The 19,597-nt window shown below is 41.1% G+C and overlaps 1 protein-coding gene across 1 annotated transcript; it reads right to left on the reverse strand.

The window, feature by feature from the left end:
- Positions 1 to 218: 218 nt before the first annotated feature.
- Positions 219 to 11,334, reverse strand: FGG (fibrinogen gamma chain). The gene is made up of 8 exons (XM_056855050.1): positions 11,320 to 11,334; positions 10,862 to 11,045; positions 10,667 to 10,760; positions 7,926 to 8,056; positions 5,319 to 5,452; positions 5,013 to 5,197; positions 1,857 to 2,134; positions 219 to 420 (listed from the first exon to the last, which is right to left on the reverse strand). The coding sequence occupies exons 1-8, from the start codon at positions 11,332 to 11,334 to the stop codon at positions 227 to 229; spliced, it is 1,215 nt and encodes a 404-aa protein (XP_056711028.1). The 3' UTR covers positions 219 to 226.
- Between the last annotated feature and the right edge of the window lie 8,263 nt (positions 11,335 to 19,597).

A 19,597-nucleotide genomic window follows, 5' to 3' on the forward strand; every position in this document is an offset into this window, starting at 1 on the left:
TTGACTTTGGACATAAGCTATTTGAAATATCTAAAGAAAGCTGGTTCTTTTGTAATAATGAGACTGTACTTGTGTAGTTGTTGGTTAAATGAGATCAACAGAACTATATTAAGTTAAAACAGCTCGCAGAATATTTTGTATCAGAGCACAGTATGGAAAATGCACAAACTTTGTTTAGGAATGAATTAGGCATTAACTAAATTTAGAGCTGGTTTTTGTTATCTTTTTAAATGTCTCCTCGAATTCCTAGTCCTTGTTTTATTTCCCCAGTCTGTCCTCCTTCTAGAGCAGCAAGTCTACTGAATGGAATAAGTTTCATTGATGTTTTCTTCATGGAATACCACCGAGAATGCCAGGTTGCCCAGATAATACCATTATCATATCCAGATGGACCAGCATCTTTCTCAGTGTAATCACCACCTACAATGGAAGCAACAATATAAATTGTAAGTGGCTTGTGAAGGATGTTTATATAGATACACAGGATAAACCACATTTAACATTTCTCCTCTCCTGTTTATTTTAACATTTCTGTAGTCCAAACCTAAGTACATTTATTCAGAACTGAGCCTCTTAATGCAATAGGATTTATTGCCTAGCAAGTTTCTAAACCCCATTAAACACGCTAGATGTAAATGTAACTCAACCAAAAATCAAATGCTTCCTTTGGGGCATTAAATGTACTTTCACTAGGCTCATAAAATGTGTGAAGCATACACTTGGCAATCTAGAGTCATAGCAGATGCTTTAATTGTCAAAAATATTATGTCACAAAGCCCACAGCCCAGCCAAAGCTAAGGATTTTTACCTTGCACTGATGTCAATGGCGTGTTAAACACATGCTTAAATGTGTGTTCTCAATGGGACTTAAATGTGCTTAACTTTGGTTGGACTGGACCCTTCAAATTTAATGTTTATTACAACACCGTTTATCAAAACAGCTTTGGAGACTCCAGGCATACACAAATTTGGATATAGTGTTCTCTAGCACTTTGCCCTGACCGGGATGGCTCAGACTAGCCTGCTCTCATCAGATCATGGAAGCTAAGCAGGATTGGCCTGGGTTAGTACTTGGATGAGAGACCTCCAAGGAATTCCAGCGTTATTATTCATAGGCAGGCAATGGCAAACCACCCCTGTTAGTCTCTTGCCTTGAAAGCCCCATAAAGGGTCACCATGAGTTGGCTGTGTCTTGAGAGCACTTTACACACACACACACAACACTTTACATGCCAAGAACACAATCCAATGGGTTGTTCTCCTGCTCCACTATGCTCTTATGCAACTTGCTATTCATTTCAATAGAGCTTCTGCAGGAGAGAGCTCTCCTGTGTCCGAGGTTTAGGTCATGATAAAGCTAAACCTTTCTAGGCAACAGCTTCCTTCAGTAGATGCATAAGGTAACAATGTGAAAATATATAAATGGCTAAGATTATAGAGAATTCTATGTCTGGGTAAGGTGTCAGGCTAGATTAGCTTTTAGTTCACATTTTGTTTATTGAACAGAGTAGTTTATTTAATACATTTATATTTGCAACTTATAATTTTAGTGGGACTCTTAAAGCAGCTCATTAAAACCATAGTATTTAAAACAGCAATCAGATTAAGCCTTCAGAAGACTTCATGGTATACATTTTAAATAGCAGCAGCAAGATTTGTCCTACACATGCTTCAAAGGTTTGTTAGATTTTTAAAAATCTTAACTGCTCCCTGAAAACTTCAGACAGAACAAGTCAGGCTTTTCTAAGCAAGGTGCTATAGTTGAGAAGGGGTTGCATTTTACAGTCTAATTTCAGGAGATCAGAGGGCATGGAGGAGAGCATCCCCTAAGCACAAAGGAACATTAATTTTATTACCTCTGTAATATTTGCCATTGAGGTGCCCAGCATGACATCTGTTCATCCACCATCCAGAGCCATCTTGTTCAGCGCAGTTGCCTTCAAATTTGTCATTGTCATTGTCATATGTACTGAATTGCATGCCATTGTGGGAAGTAAAAAATTTGTCACTTGGATCATCCCTAAAATCAAAGCCATCAAAGGCATCTCCAGCATCACCTCCAACAAAGAAGGCGTAGGTCAGACGATATTTATCTGCTTCAGCTCCCACTCTGAAGTGAGCGTAATCTGCATGGCTGTTAAAACACACACACACATTAAAACTTCAGATTTTAAAAGTGTGGTCAATTGGATGACATCCTGCAAGCTTTCAGAGATAGTTTCCTGGAGTGTGCTGCTATGTATCCCCTAAAACTGCAGCAATTTGTTCTACCAGTAACTCAGTAGTAATGTATTTCATCTCAGCACGTGTCAAACCCCTAGCATTTGGCAACTATACATTGTGAACATGGCCAAATTTCCCAAATCTAAAAGAGATAGAACTGAACTGTCATGTGGCAAAGAGCACATGCTGCTCTGTGCTCAATCCCAACAAAGGGTAACATGTCCTTTGCTGCTACAGTTTTTCCACCCAGCAACGGTGTTGTGCAGCTTTTGCAATTAATTTCTTCCTCCCCTACAAAACCATGCCCCCAACCACTGTTTCTCCTTCGGTCCCACCCATCTTTGTTTTTTCTTTCAAGTATCTGACCAGACTCTATTACCCATTGTTCAGTTCGTAGGAAACCCTTACATTAGAAGATTACAAATTGTGTTGCTAAGGCTTCTTGTGACACTACTTTCTCCTAACCCTGTGGACACAAATGCAGCATTATGAGCGATTGAAAAATCTTGCAGTTATCTTTAGAGTTTAATTGTGTACTTTGGAAAGGAGAAGGGGAGCTTGCCAATGCCAAATCCCTATTGCACTCTGATGCACAACTTATTTGCTTTTAAGACATTTCTCCCCATACTTTTCACCAAGACCCTTGAGAAAGCTTAAAGGTAAAAGTAAAGGTCTCCTGTGCAAGCACTGGGTCATTCCTGACCCATGGGGTGACGTCACATCCCGACGTTTACTAGGCAGACTTTGTTTACGGGGTGGTTTGCCAGTGCCTTCCCCAGCCATCTTCCCTTTACCCCCAGCAAGCTGGGTACTCATTTTACCAACCTCGGAAGGATGGAGGGCTGAGTCAACCTTGAGCCGGCTACCTGAAACCAACTTCTGTTGGGATCGAACTCAGATTGTGAGCAGAGCTTGGACTGCAGTACTGCAGCTCACCACTCTGCGCCACGGGGCTCAGAAAAAGCTTACAAGAAACAAAAAAAAGTTAAATAGAAAAAAATAACAAAAAGTGAAAACAAGCAGACTAAAATCGTCAGCAGAATATAGATAAAATCAACCAAGGGGGAAAAAAATCAACAGTCCTCAAGAAACCCTGGATAACACAGTCATGCTCTAATTGCAACCATCTGATAGTAGTCAATATAATTTGGGCCCAGGTAGAGCTTTTTCAGGGAGGGGCCTCACTACTGGTTCCAAACTTTCCTTTTTGGAAGCACTGATTGGACCCACATGGGCAATCCCTGTGGCAAGATGGGCAAGGGTTGAGTACAGAAGAGGTAGGCATATCCTCACACTACAACAGGCATCCACAGAATGAAATTTTCTTGTGGAAACAGTAGCATCCAAATGGGCAATTTATCTGTGAAATGCCTTGCATGTAAGTCATAGTGAGCCTCCAAGCTGTCTATATTATTATCACAAGAGCTTTGATAGAGAAGACCTTTCACAACTCAGAAAAACTCTGCCTAGATGGGTTTGTGCAGACATGAGAGTAGCACAGAATTAAATCATTATTTAAACAATCAGCACCACAGAATAGGCACCAATGTGTGCTTAAACTGTGTTTAGTTGATGTTGCTCCAATTTTTCCTCCTCCAATTATCCTAAGGCTGTTTGCTACATATTTACTCCCTGCCTTTCTCCCCACTGAGGGCCCTAAGCCTCCAGCTGGAATATTGGGTCAGATTCAGGGTGCTGGTTATTACTTTTGAAGCCTTACACGGTCTGGGACCTTCGTATCTGTGGGACTGCCTCTCCTGGTATGTTCCAGCTAATAACAATCTTTTGGTGGTCCCCGGCCTGAGGAGTGTCCGGCTGGCCTCGACCAGGGCCAGGGCTTTCTCTGCTCTGGCCCCTGCCTGGTGGAATAGCCTCGCTAGCGAGACCAGGGCCCTGCCAGACCTCAAAGAGTTCAGCAGGACCTGTAAAACAGAGCTATTCTGCCAGGCTTATGGTTGAGGCCAGCTATGGTTCCTATATATAAAGACTGGCCTCCCTAACCTTCCCATTGTGGTTAACACCTTTTATTCCACCTGGTGCCTTCCATCTGCTCGCCTAGCTGGGTTGTTGTATTGTGACTCGTATGTTAGAGGCGCCTAGGTAAATCAGTATAATGATTATGATTTTATAGGGCTATTTTAAAATGTTTTAATGCTTTTATTGATTAATATGACTTATATTCTGTAAGCCGCTCTGAGCCTGGCTTTGGCCGGGAAGAGCGGGGTAACAAATGGAAATAATAAATAAATGAATGAATGAATAAATAAGCCACTTACAGTGTAGGGTGGCCAACCTCCAGGTAGTAGCTGGAGATCTCCTGCTATTACAACTGATCTCCAGCGGATAGAGATCAGTTCACCTGGAGAAAATGGCCGCTTTGGCAATTTGACTCTGTGGCATTGAAGTCCCTCCCCAAATCCCTCCCTCCTCAGGCTCTGCCCCAAAAACCTCCCACCGGTGGCGAAGAGAGACCAGGCAACCCTACAGCGTCATTCTCCCCACCTTCATTTTATTCCCAAGAATAACTCTGTGCGGTAGGTTAGGCTGAAAGATAGTGACTGGCCCAAGGTCAACCAGTGAGTTTCCATAGCTGAGTGGGAATTCGAAGCTGGTCTCCCAGATCCTAGTCTGACACATTAACCACCACACCACACCACACAGCAAAAGGGCTTATTGGCCTGTCTGGAAGCTGCATGTGGCTGCAGTTTTGTCTGTCGGAATGTGTAAATCTCTCTCTGGAGATAACTAATTCGATGCAGTATCACTGAACAAATCTTATAGTGCTGTACCTTGTTTGGCCACTCCAGTCCTCCAGCTCTACCCTTAAGGCATATGGAACAGCAGACTGTGTGGTTAATAAATGGATCTTTTCATTTCCCAGCCAGAATTCTGTCTGGTCGTTTGGTGACAGATGTCCAAATCCTTCCTTGTACTGAATCCAGGTTTTCCTAAAATCTTCACTCCCATCAAGCCTCTAATAATAAATTGGAGTAAAGGGGGGAAGAGTAGAAAGATTAACAAAACCATAGGCCCGTCAACTTCCTGCTATATACTAGGCATTCTGCTCCATGCCGTCAATTTACAAGACAACATACCCTTTGAACAACAGTCCACCCGTTGCCTGCTGAATCGATTTCACAGTAGACCAGGAACTGCTCCTTGGTTTTTTGAGGTCTGAGGAAGTACAGCCCGCTTTGCCTGGCACCTTTGTTAGCAATATCTTGGCAATCTATAATAAGCAAACATGAGCAATGGTTAGTAGTTTAATTATAGTCTAGCGTATTCATGGTTTACCTATGCAAGACTGAAAACCCAGCTTGCTTCAATTGTTACTTTTAAATTTATTTCATTTTTATCCTGCTGTTTCCCCTAAGGAGTTCAGGGCAGTGTACATGGTATATCCCCTCTTAACCCTGTGAAGCAGATTATTCTGAGTGGGCACTTGAGTGCCATGTTTGAGCAAGAACTCGAACTGTGTCCTACTGACTGAAGTCCAGGGAGGGGCCGTGGCTCAGTGGTAGAGGTTCAATCCCTGGCATCTCCAGTTAAACTGTTAAAGGGACTAGGCAAGTAGGTGATGTGAAAGGCATCTGCCTGAGACCCTGGAGAGCCTCTGCTGGTCTGAGTAGACAATACTGACTTTGATGGACCAAGGATCTGATTCAGTATAAGGCAGCTTCATGGGTTCATGTGTTCAACATTTGGCCGACTAGATCATTAGCTACAGTCCACCAACCATTTGTTCTGAGGTGCACTGGAACAGCTCAGTTATAAGCCATTGCCAAAGTGTTTTACTTAAACATCATAATACAGTATACATAACTACTCTACGGAATTAACTACAGTCATGTCATTTTGTTTACATTTTAAAATGGCATTCTGAATGGAGGCTTAAATTATTGAAACAAAGATATAAAACTATGCCTATGAGCATTTGGGGTGTGCTGCCAATGGCATATCAATTTAAAAAATTGATTGACAGCTTCAGCCTATGCGCTGCAGTTAGAGCATAATACTGTGTGTAAAAAACACAATGGATTACCAATCTATTTACTTGGTACATATTTGCACAGGTTTTGGGGGCTCTTATAAGCCAGCAGTATCCATAGATGCTATTCTTGTGATACCAGTGATTCTGGGTTTCAACACCACTGAAAGAATTGTTCTATAAAGAACAAGTACAGTGATATACTATATTAAATAATCCATGCGCTGACGCTGAAATGCTAGTTTTCATTGTGAAAATATTCACTTGGGGGGAGGCAAAAAAGCAAAGATTCTTTCAAAAGTGTCCACTCTACAAAGCAGATAGTATTTTTTGTTCGGCAATCTCACAAAGAGCATTTAAGAGGATAAACCAGTTTATCTACTGCACCATTTCACTCAACAAGTGAGGGTTGCAATAACTGCATGCTCCTACATACAATTTTTCCCCCCTTGCATATAAAAGAACTAGATGTCACGGGAAAAGGCTCTAGCCTCTTACTGACATCCTAGCTCTCTAGGGATTGTGTGTGCGTGTGTTTGGAGGAGAATTCAACCAACAGAGCTCCCATCTGCACAGTAGTACAGTCCAGAAGAAAGGTTTTCCTTCTTATCTGCTCTTTTGAGAATATGCTCTTGTCTGAACATGGGACATTCTGGTGTGGCAGAAGATAACATTCTGAATGATATTACCATTCACAACTGCTGCAAAGGTTATGAATTTCATACATTGAAAGCATTTCCATTTAGGAAAAGGCATAAAACGTCCTCTGGTTCATCACGTATATTCTGTACAAATGTCTTCTTTCCAGAATGTATTGTGAAATTATGATTGAAGCTTCCTAGTATACCATGTATACCATGCAGGTGTATATATTGAGAATCATATATATGTGCAATGTTATGCATGTACAGTGATCATACACAATAATCTGTGATTTTCATGGTTTTTCTGTTCATTTTTAATAATGTTTGACGCAGTCTTTTAAGTGCTTAAAGCTTTCACACTATGGTGATAGTTTTCATAGATAAAGCAATATATTTTAAATAGCTTTAAATATATTTATATTTAAACAAATATATTTTAAATAGCTTTAAACATCTGGAAAAACCTATCAATCCCTAAGACTTCATTTCTAAACGTATTAACCTGTGAGTGTATGTCTTGAATGCCTGATGAAACTGCCTGTGGATAAGTATGTCTAGAAATTAAGTCAAAACAGAATTACAAACAGTAATATGTACAAATTACAGAAGCCTGTCTGTCTGTCTGTACTTAAATCCATGGCATTAGCTCCCACAGTTTGTGGATTGAAGCCATTATAAGTAAACAGAGATGGTTATTTAAATTGGTCTCAGTCCAGCAGCCTTTGAACCAAGAGCTAATTCTTACCAAATACATGGACCTCATGACTGATAGGGTTGCCAACCTCCAGGTAGTAGCTGGAGATCTCCCGCTATTACAACTGATCTGCAGCTGATAGAAATCAGTTCACCTGGAGAAAATGGCCACTTTGGCAATTGGACCCCTCCTCAAACCCCACCCTCCTCAGGCTCCACCCCAAAAAACCTCTCGCTGATGGCAAAGAGGGACCTGGCAACCCTACTCATGGCTGATAATAAATTAAGATTAATTAAGACAAAGCAGATGTCACTCAAGTACTTCAGCACAGGAGTCTCAGTTTGCTATGCTGCAAATAGTCGTTAATTTCTTATACCTTTTCCAGTTAGTTCCTGTATCTGGACAGTGTCTTGACATGGCTGCTGACATTGTGCCTCAAGCTGAGCAGTCTTCTGCTTTAATGCTGCAATTTTGTTATTGTTGGATAACACAATTTCTGTCAAAAATCTGGAGATTAGATCAAAACCTAATGTTAGAAGGAAACACTTTTCAATTCCAGTGGAATAGGAATAAATACATTGGGTATAATAAATACAAGAACCAAGTGTCAGGCAAAGAAAAGGAGCATTTTCTATTTAAACTTTTGGGGAAAGTACACAGTTGGTATTTGACTGGTATGTATAAAGATCAAGCTCTAATTGATGGGCTACCTGATGCACCCTCCTTTGAAACTGCACAGTCAGAGGTGTAATTTCTGAAATAATTGGGAAAGACCTTTATGTGCTGAATTCCTATGCACAGCAAACAGCTCCTACACATGAAAGGAATGCCTGGTTGGGATGCATATGCAATGTTATTTTACATCAGTCTGTAACACCCCTGAAACCAAACACCTGGAATGCAATACAAATGAATATTCTTGACACTAAGTTTAAATTTATTTACATTAAAATGTTTTGGCATAGCGCTGTTGTGAAAGAGGCTTCTACAACAAATTTGTGTCCTCTGTGCACATCAGTTTCAGCTGGACTAACCTGCCTGGTAATTTCTCTAGCTCACAGGGTTACAATTTTGTTTGGTACTCACAGGGTGAAAACGCATGGTAGTTTTAGCCTCCTTTATTCCCTGTTTCAGCCAGGATCGAATGCATGGGTTTTGCCAAACATGCGTTCGATCCTGGCTGAATCCTGGCTAAAACAGGGAATAAAGGAGACTAAAGTGACCATGCGTTTTCGCCCACAGAGAAAAAAAAATTATTGTGAAATAAAGCCAATCCATTGAAAATCAGGATCCTCACATATAATTGATAATGGAGATTACTATTAATGTATAAAAACTGGGAGATCTGTGACTAGAATCCATCTTCATACATTTTTACTGATGCTCTGCCTGTACTCTTGCAACAGGGTGAGGATATATCAAAATGAATACAATAAATACTGGTTTGATTACAAAACAGGTAATTCGTCTAACAGATTACCAGAACAGTGCTTTTTATATGAATGCAAAGCACATGGTTTAGTCCAATCTTATGTTTACTCGGAAGTAAGTCGTATTTAAATGTGAACAGGACTGTAGTTGGATAGAGGCTTCAATCTCCTTCTTTGGTAATTTAAGAACAACTACTGCAGAAGGTATTTTATTTGAACCTGATCCTGTGGTTCTGAAATGTATCAAAGTTTTAAAAATCTAGTAAAATATATGGACAGGAAGGATATGAATTAAAGGAGTTTGTTTTCTCTTTTTGTAAAGTATATAAATGTACTATATTTGTTACATATAACCAGAGAGGTTATATACTCAAAGGAATGCTTAATAAGTCTTGCTAAGGAAATAACAAAATATACTTTACCAGGAAAGAAAATGCATATGGCATGAACATTAGCAGTTCAATTCTAGCAGAGTTACACCGTTCTAAGTCCATTCTAAAGGTGTAACTTTGCTTAGAACACCTTGAATATTATTTATGTATCTCAATGTATCTCACTTTGAACCTCACAGGAAATAAATGATTGACTCATATGGTAATTTGAAAGCAATATTTTTGGAAGATCAGAGAAATAACTATGTAAATTCTGATCTTCTGCTATTATAATTGATCTACAGGTGACAGAGAACAGTTCACCTGGAGAAAATGGCTACTTTGGCAATTGGACTCTATGGCATTGAAGTCCCTCCTCTCCCCAAACCCCGCCCTCCTCAGGCTCTGCCCCAACAACCTCCTGCTGGTGGTGAAGAGGGACCTGGCAACCCTACCCTGCTCACTTTCTAAAAACACTTGGTGGGCATCAGAAAAGGTGCTAGCAGGCACCATGGTGCTCACAGGCACCATGTTGGGGACCCATGCCTTAAGATATTCCATAAATCACTACAATACTTTGATCAATACTTTAATCATTTCTGACCTATAGAACAGCCTCCTATCAGCAAAGCCTTTCCCATTAAAAATTTGCAGCAATTACCTATTGTGCCATTTACTGTATTTTTACACATTGATTTTCTATACCTGGCATGTCTCATGCAAATCTGAGGTATGTAAAAGTATAGGCTTAGGTAAGTGCAATGTAAGGACGCAAACATTTTATTTTACTCAACAGTACAAGTTCTGAGTGACAATCTAGATCAGTGGTTCCCAAACTTTTCGGGCCACCGCCTAGGGTTGCCAACTGCCAGGTAGTAGCAGGAGATCTCCTACTAATTCAACTGATCTCAAGCAGCTAGAGATCAGATCACCTGGAGAAAAATGGCCACTTTGGCAATTGAACTCAATGGCATTGAAGTCCCTCCCCTCCCCAAACCCCTCCCTCTTCAGGCTCCATCCCCAAAATCTCCCGCTGGATGCGAAGAGGGACCTGGCAACCCTACCACCACCAAGGGTGGTTCCACAAACTCAACCCCAGTGCCCCCTACCCTATCCAACAACACAGTTGAAGGGACCCACCTCTATTGCCCCTCTGCTGCCCCTTTGCTTCTTAGGGACCCCCTAGGTAATCCCACCGCCCCCCAGGGGGTGGTACTGCCCACTTTGGGAACCACTGATCTAGATGGAAAATAGCAAAAATCAAACATAGCAAAATTTGGACTGCATTCTGAAGTAGTAAGAGGAAAGATACATACTGTATTGTATTTTCATTGTTCACAATAGTGTTTTCATATCGGATGATGTCATCAATTATGTCTCTGGATTTTTGAGTATAACTTAAAACCACATCTGCAGAATATACACAAAAGTGTACAAAATATTAGTGATTTAATGCCTAATAAACTGGGAAATAAAGGAGCGTTGCATTGTAGGAGTCTCTGTGTCCTTACTTGGCTGAGCTGGTCGGTCCACGAGGTGTGCATTTCGGATCTGATGAAACAATTCATCTGTTAAAGCTGAGGAATTTGAGATCTGCTGCAGGATATTTTCAAGTACTTGGAGATCTCGATCTGTCTCAGGCTGATATTTATTTAAGAAATTTGCAATGCCACATGTGGTGGGGCAATAGTTACCCTAAAGAGAAAGAAAAATTTAAATAATGTTAAACAGTAGGAGCTATGTAATAGTCATACTACAAAATTTCTCCTCCCCTGCACATGCATTAGAATTGTCTGCAACAGATAGCAGACTGGATTAGAGACCTAAAACATAATGGCCAAACAGGCATTTTTAAATACTGCATGCAGTTAAGTAGACCATTTAAAGCATAAATATATTATAATCATGCTTGTTACCAGTAATAATTACATTTGTAAAAAGTGCACAAATAAAATAGAGACTGACTTACAAATCGTTCGTCCATGATGCAGCAGTTATCTCTGGTAGGAACAAACTACGTGGGAAAAGATAAAAATGGCACTTTCAGTGATTTTTGTTACTTGGTGATTACTTAACCATTCTTTTAAAAAGACGACCACCGTGTCCAATGCCACTTACTGCAGTGCAAGAAGAAAGCAGGAAAGCTAGAAGAGACACCCAGATGTTGAACTTCTGCTTCATTTTGTATAGCTCCCAAAGAATGAAGAGGCAGTTCTTAACCAACGCAGCTTGCAGGGCTTCTGAGATCTGACCTTACTCTCTGAAGAGCACAGCAGCCGCTTAAGGGATCAGCTGGAACTCAGTGGGTGGCTACAGTGTTGTAAATAGGCAGGGGATATGGTAGAGGGAGCATGCCCTCTTACTGGTTGAGTGTGTGGGCGTTTCCAGGGCTTGCTGGCTCCTACCCATTTCAGCACCAACGTATAACACAAGTCCTGCTTTACGACAAATTGTCCTGTGGGGCAATCACTTCCAGTAAGCCTCTGCAACAAAACTGGCCTAATCTCCCAGAGACCTGACAATGAAAGAGATAGAAAGAAACTCAGGAAGAGAACCCAGTAGTACATACATGCTGTCATTAATTCCCAGTATTCTAACAGATAAAAAGTGCATGTGGTATTTTGAAGGATTACAATGCCATTTTAAAATTATTGATCCAACCCCAACTTATAATGCATTTATTAGCTTCTGAGAACACAGTTCTTTTAAAGATGCACGTACACCCCTAAACCTGCTTTACTGGGCTGATTTGACTGCATTAATAAATTATTATTACCCCTAAACCTGTTAGTTTTCAAGATGGATCCAGGCAGTGATGGTTCCTGAGTGATGCTGTTGTGGACAAGATCCTATATCCAGAAAGAGTGGACCAGTCTAGGAATTTCCTTCAGCATCGTCCTGAAGATTTTTTGTTTTTGCTGTCCCTGAGGATGGGAAAGGAGTGGCATGCTTTTGACTAGCATGTAAACTAGCGACTCTGAGAAATAGATAGTAGGTTCTTCAGAGATAAAAGACAATACAATACAATACTCACCTCTGACTCAACACAATTCTTGTATTATTATTTATTAAATGTAAGCATCAAGCAGTTCCTTATACATTGTGTTCTGTCTGCTACGCAGATCAACAGACTTGGTGGTTTCTTCATCTCGTCCCTCCGAAATGTTATCAAACATAACTTTTATCAAACATAACTATGTTTTATCAAACATAACTTTTATGTGTGCTTTAGGAGCCAATATGAAGACCTTTGTGTGTGCAATTGAACAATTTTAACAGTATTGTTTATTTACTGATTTCTCAAGAAACTTTGAATGATTAATGCAAATGGAGAGTGAAGGAAGAGTTTTTAAATCTAGATACTGTGTTCTTTCCCCAAACTGATAAGAAAGGTGAAATTAGTATTTATTTTTGTTTTAAAATAATTGGTTAGTTAGTTCAAAAAGTTATACGTCAGATAGAGCCAGTGTATCTTACTTGCTATGTAAATAACCTTTTGACCCAGTCTTTGTGTGTTTGTTCCTTCAAAGTAGCATTGTAAAGTTATCTTAAACTTTCCTGTTAAAATGAACTTTTTTTACATTTAGCAAGACTTCGATGAGTAATGTCTCTATTTATAAAGCTGTTACTGAAACTTGTGTAGCAAGCTAGGACAATTTAGGACATTTAAACACAGTGTGTATATAATCGTTGTTTGTATTTATACATCAAAGCAGTTATAGGAAGTAAATAGTACACGATGTTAACATGCTTTAGGATGGAATCAGAGTTTGGACTGGCTTCTGTGATTTTCGCCAAGGCTGAATGCTATGTGAATGCCTCTAGAGCTACATCACATAAGCACATTTTGTACAACTTCATTATCTTGTTGATGATACAGAAGAATATCGGGGAGGGGATCTTGGTTTCTTTGTTTTAGTTCGGCCATCACTTTCTAGTAGCTGCAAAAGAGCTGGTTCAGTGTTGTGCTCACAATTTTGCAGATAATAGATTAGATTTAAAAATTATCGTAACATCAGTTTCATCTCTGATACCCACTCCCTCAGATTCTAACACCCAAACTGTGTTTCCAGGAACAAATAGGTTGCTCCTCCCACTCAAAAGAAAGACATTGCAGCAGGAACTTGTGCTATGAAATCACTGCTATGCTTGGTTTGGTGATGAGAGACAGTGAATGGCTTGGGTTGGCCGTTTTAGACAGGGCTCTGCTTCAGTTTCCCATGTGCAATATGGGATGCTAATACTCACATATAGGGTTGCCAGGTCCCTCTTTGCAACTGGCGGGAGATTTTGGGGGCGGAGCCTGAGGAGGACGGGGTTTGGGGAGGGGAGGGACTTCAGTGCTATAGAGTTCAATTGCCAAAGCGGCCGTTTTTCTCCAGGTGATCTGATCTCTATCGGCTGGAGATCAGTTGAATTAGCAGGAGATCTCCTGCTACTACCTGGCAGTTGGCAACCCTACTCACCTAACATACAGGGTTATTGTAAGAATTATAAAATCATGTATGTGAAGTGTTATACAAATGTTATACAAAGTGTTATACAAATACTTAAGTATTTATTATTGCTATCATTAGGCTCCATGTAAGGATGTTACTTTCCCAGGCATCTGGCAATAATTAGCCCTTTGGTTGACTATATTTATTATCACTCTTAACTACTGTTATCCTTTTAATAGCTGTTACATTCGCAGTGGATGTAGCTGCAAAAGATGTAGCCGCCTTTCACCCACCAAAGGGCCGAGCAGCAACAAAACACAAAGAAAATGCCAGGCTCAAACTCATGCCTCCCACACTAAGGAACAGCTCCCTAACCTACCTACCATCATAAACACATATTATATAAGGCATTCCCCAGTGGCCCCAATGTCACCAGCAGCCATATGGTGCTAGGCAGGCAACACTACGAAGACTGTCATGCTCACATGAACACATGAAGCTACCTTATACTGAATCAGACCCTTGGTCCAACAAAGTCAGTATTGTCTACTCAGACCAGCAGGGGCCCTCTAGGATCTCAGGTAGAGGTCTTTCACATCACCTACTTGCCCAGTCCCTTTAACTGGAGATGCTGGGGATTGAACCTGGGACCTTCTGCATGCCAAGCAGATGCTCCACCACTGAGCCACAGCCCCTTCCCTCCAGTGGAAAAGCAGTGGGATAGCATAGCCAAGGCCCCTGGTTCCGTTCTCATAGAAAGGCACACAGCTGAAGTTTTGCCCCCTCAAACATCATCATGGAGGATGGGCCCAAATAATACACATTCATAAAAACAATTATTAAAATAGTGTAGGAAGTGGGGATAACTGAGGGAACTCTAGGTGAAATTTTAAAAAATCTTCACCTGCTGGTGGAAGACTGCAGCAGAAGGGGGCAAGTGAGTCTCTCTGAGCAGACGGCTCCAGAGTTTCGGTGTCACGACCAAGAAGCCTTATCCTGAGGGCACCCGAAACAGGACTTTGGAAGATGACTGTAGTGGTCAGGTAGGTTTAATGACACACCCAACATTTTGACTGACAAGCCCATCTACACCATCTCTCCCCAATAAACTGCATGGCTTATTAGATGTCAGTAGTGATATGGAGAGAGCCAGCCAGCATGGTGTAGTGGTTAAGAGCAGTGGTTTGGAGTGGTGGACTCTGGTCTGGAGAACTGGGTTTGATTCCCCACTCCTCCACATGAGCAGTGGACGCTAATCTGGTGAACTGGATTTGTTTCTCCACTCGTACACATGAAGCCAGCTGGGTGACCCTGGGCTAGTCACAGCTCTTAGAGCTCTTTAAGCCCCACCTATCTCACAGTGTTCCTGTTGTGGGGAGGGGAAGGGAAGGTGATTGTAGGTTTGATTCTTCCTTAAGTGGTAGAGAAAGTCGGCATATAAAAACCAACTCTTCTTCTTCCTCCTCCTCCTCTTCCTCTTCCTCTTCTTCTGGTTAAAAGCAGCAGACTTTAGTCTGGAGAACCAGGTACAATTCCCCGCTGGGTAACCTTGGGCCAGTCACGGTTCTCTCAGAACTCTCTCAGCCACATAGGGGCATGCAATGGCAAACTACCTCTAAACGTCACTTGCCTTGAAAACCCTATGGGATTGCCAAAAGTCAGCTGTGACTTGATGGCACACAAACACAAAGTGATGTGGAGGAGTGTTAGACCCGGAAACCCCTCCCACTTGCAAAAAACTTACCTTGGACAGCCCCCCCCCCCCGCTCACTCTCTATGAGACCTGCATGCTGCAGACAGTTGTTAGGAATGGGCAGGGGGTGGGACTGAGCCTCATCTGTCAAACCGCACACAGTCACAGCAATAAGACATTTATTAACAGCATTTGGAAAAATCTTTGCCATATATGGCTTTAAAGGTCAGCACTGGCACCTTGAATTGTGTCTGGAAACAAATTGGGAGCCAGCATAGATGGGCCAAGATTGGGGCGATACGGTCTGTATAGCCCCTCCAATCAATATATTGACTGTAGAATTTTTCATCACCTGAACTTTCCAAACACCTTAAGGGAAACCCCACACAGATTGCATTGCATCAATTCCTCCAGTCCAGAACAAAACACCACAACAAGAATGTGACCCGCACAGTGTGTAGAGCCAGTTATTACTGGTTCATGTAGTAGGTGGCAAATATATTCCAGGGGCTATTCAGGTTTTTAATCTAAAAATTACCCCAATTATTCTTTTTGGTGTTGCCATCTGGATAACAGTTGTCAATGAATCTATAGATCGTCAATTGCTTCAGTTCTTACGAAAACTCCTAAACGCCCCTCGATGTGTTGCTGGCGTTACTCTTCATTCCGAGTTTGGCCAAATGTCACTCAAAGGTAGGGCATGGTTGGCCGCCTTTAAACTACACCTTAAATTGTGCTTTAGCACTGAGGGGTTCCTAGCTTCTCTGAAGCATGACCCTTTTAAATCCTCATGGCAAAAAATCTTAGATGAGAAACTGTCGTTGTTGGGCTATTCGCAGGATATGTTATTAGATCTTGGGAAAACTGAAGCTTTCACCAAAATTAAAAAGCGCAATAAAGAGCTTGATTATAACAGCATTACTTTTCGTGCTCGCCGCGTTTGTTCATCCCAGATCTCCGGAATACCACCACCACGTGGTTTGCCTGCGTATACATATTATTTGACAACTCGTTTTTCTAGAGTGTTTTGTTTAGCTAGATTGAATGCTAACCGCTCTATGGTTATGCAGGGCAGAATTTTGAATATACCATATTCAGACAGGACCTGTCCTTGCTCTTCTGGCTCTATCGATTCACTAGCTCATGCCCTTTTGGAATGCCGCTTTTACAAGGAACTTCGATCACATTATATCTCCCCCCTTCTAACACACAAATCTAATGCCTCTGTGTCTGACATAATGCCTTTTCTATAGGGATCCCAAGGCTACATTGTCAGTGGCAAGATTTGTTTCAATCCTTATATCCCTCAAACACTAGATATATGCTGCTCAAGATCAATGGATCAAGGAGCTTCTAAAGGATAAAAGGAAAGGAAAAGGAAAGGTTTATGCAGTGTTCACTAGTGTGTGTGTGATTAACCAAAGGTCACAAATCAAGCTTCTATGGCAAACTGGGAATTCAAGCCTGGGCCTCCCATATCCTGGTCCAGCACTCTAACCCCTTCACTGCTGAAAGGGAGAACTAGATCTGTTTCCCTTCAGCATATTAATAACATCTTTGGAGCCCCATCTTTGGGGGCTTTGATGGGGTGGGGGAAGTGTGTGATTGCAGAGTTATTTGGTTTTTTGCTGGCCTGCTCTCAGGGGTGGTTTGGGGCTGGAAATGCTTAGGACCTAAGTCAAATGTCGCCCACAGGATGTCTCTGATGCTTCCTATTTCTATGCTGGCATAGTAGTTATGCTGGAGCAGTGTCTGTGCTCCTCTGGCAGGGCTCACCACTCATGTATCTCCAGATATAGCAAACGTGGGAGATATGTCAATGTAAATTATGCAAGTACTATCGTAGGGCTTAGTCATCATCCACAGCACTTTTGGCTTGGGGTGTTGGATTGGGTTGAATTTCTCTTAATATTTTTTTTTTACTCTTAATAGACTAAAACGTAAACATTTAGAGTTCCAGGTCCAAGTCCTGATATTTTAAAATATTAAGAACTGAATAGATGAGAAACGTCCAACTGCAACTTCTCCTCTCAGCGTACTATTGTGATGGGAAAAAGTGACACCAGGTAGTAGTTTTCTTCTAAGCAACTTAGAAGACACAGAGACTTCAAGTTAGCACCTAGGAATCATACATTCTCCCTTACAGCTAAATTTAAGCACTTTGTCTTGCTTGCAAATTTTGGCTGTTTATGTACCGAGTCATAAATTTAAGTGTGCAGTCTGATTGAGTGCAAATACTGACAAGTCTACATGTTTAATATTAGCGTTACTGAGAGTCATAATGCAGCTCTGAGATTCCACAACCTAGTGGTGCAGGGCTGGCTTTCTACTCCACTTAACCTCTAACATGTAACCCAGATAGCCTTAGAAACATTGCAATAAGTTTCTTTGGGGCCATTTTGAATATTAACAATTCGATTTTGATTCACTATGTTCTCTGCAGTTTACATCACCTAGGAATATCAGCTATTAATATTGCTACACTGTTAGTGTCAAACTAGAAATTGTGGTGGCAGACATCTTTTTTTCATGTGCCTCTACCCCATTTACATATAAAACAGAGATTTGGGAGTTTTCCAAAGAGCATGAAGAAGAGCTGGTTTTTATATGCAGACTTTCTCTACCAGCTTACAATCCCCTTCCCTTCCCTTCCCCTCCCCACAACAGACACCCTGTGAGGTGAGTGAGAGAGCATGACTAGCCCAAGGTCACCCAGCTGCCTTCGTGTGTAGGAGTGGGGAATCAAACCCGGTTCTCCAGATCAGAATCCACCACTCCAAACCACTACTCTTAACCACTACACCATGTAGGATGAGTGCCGAACCATCCTTCCTCCTGTGCCTTTCTACCCTTAGTCTATTGCTCCAGTCATGTTTCTGTTCCCGGCCCATGGGAGGTGGGGGTGGGAGGAACATGAACAATCAAATGCAGAAAGGTTGAATAGGGGGTGGTTCAATGCCCCACCTGTGAAAAGTGGGTAAGTGGACTATGGCCTGTCATCTGTAGTTCTACTCATGGAAAAATTCTAACTAAATTCAGTGATGTTCCCACCCCCTAATAAAAACTCAGGTTTCATTCCAATGGGACTACAGTATACGTAATTATAAGGGAGGGAAAAAATCACTAACACCAGATGCTAAAAGTCAATCATGAGCTTTCTGGAGAGTTTGAGCAATTTTTGCTTACAATTGGAGATATTATTACTAGTTTATTTAGCTATAGATTTTGCACACGGCAGGTAATTTGTGTACATGTGGGTTCCATTCCTTTGGAGCCGTAAAGACCTGAAAAAATTTGGAAACAATTTCAACTGTAGATTTTATTTCTTTTGTGTCTCGGCTTTTAAGGTAAAACTTCATGATTTTGCTTTGTTGATTTACAGATATTTTGGAGAACTTTGGTTCCTTCATAAAAGGTTAGTGTCTAGTTCTTCATTCAAAAAAGATTGCAGTGTATACTTTACCTTGAGCCGAAGAACAGTGAACTCCTTTTGGTAAACAAAGATCTGATACACTAGTGCAAGGGAAGATAAATTATCAGCTCAAATATTTGCACAAGCTTTGCAGTTAGGTGACTGAGGACAGAGTCTACAACAAACTCAATTGTTTGTGAGTAACTATTGCAGCAGCACAGATAGGAAAAGACTGAAAACACAAAGAAGGCAAAAGTTACTGGATATGACATAGATAGATTTAGAATACAATTGTTCAGAAGCATGTTGTCATCTGTGTGCAATAGAACAACATCACTACTGTGTGCCCTTCCTGAATTCTTTTGCTAATAGGTTTGGGAGAACATGATCAGGAGCACGGAGTAGATACTTGTTTGAACTTCTAGTCATAACTGATGTTGCGCTGCAGAACTATTTTATTCATTCTCCCCTATCCTTTATAGAAATTGCATGGCAATTTCCTAAAATAATTTGTCTTGAAACAGCAAAGAACTCCCTGATACAGTTAATAAAGATGCATTTCCTGATGCAAATTTGCATCTTCACCTGGATGAAGTGCTTTTTTATAGGTGTGCAGGGTGTAGCCTCCCATAGTTTAATACAAATCAGTGCTGTTTGTACAGTCCACATCTAGGTTTACCAACTTTTAAAACAGTTTCAGCAC

The sequence above is a fragment of the Euleptes europaea genome, chromosome 9 (assembly GCF_029931775.1).
Source record: "Euleptes europaea isolate rEulEur1 chromosome 9, rEulEur1.hap1, whole genome shotgun sequence".
NCBI lineage: Eukaryota > Metazoa > Chordata > Lepidosauria > Squamata > Sphaerodactylidae > Euleptes > Euleptes europaea.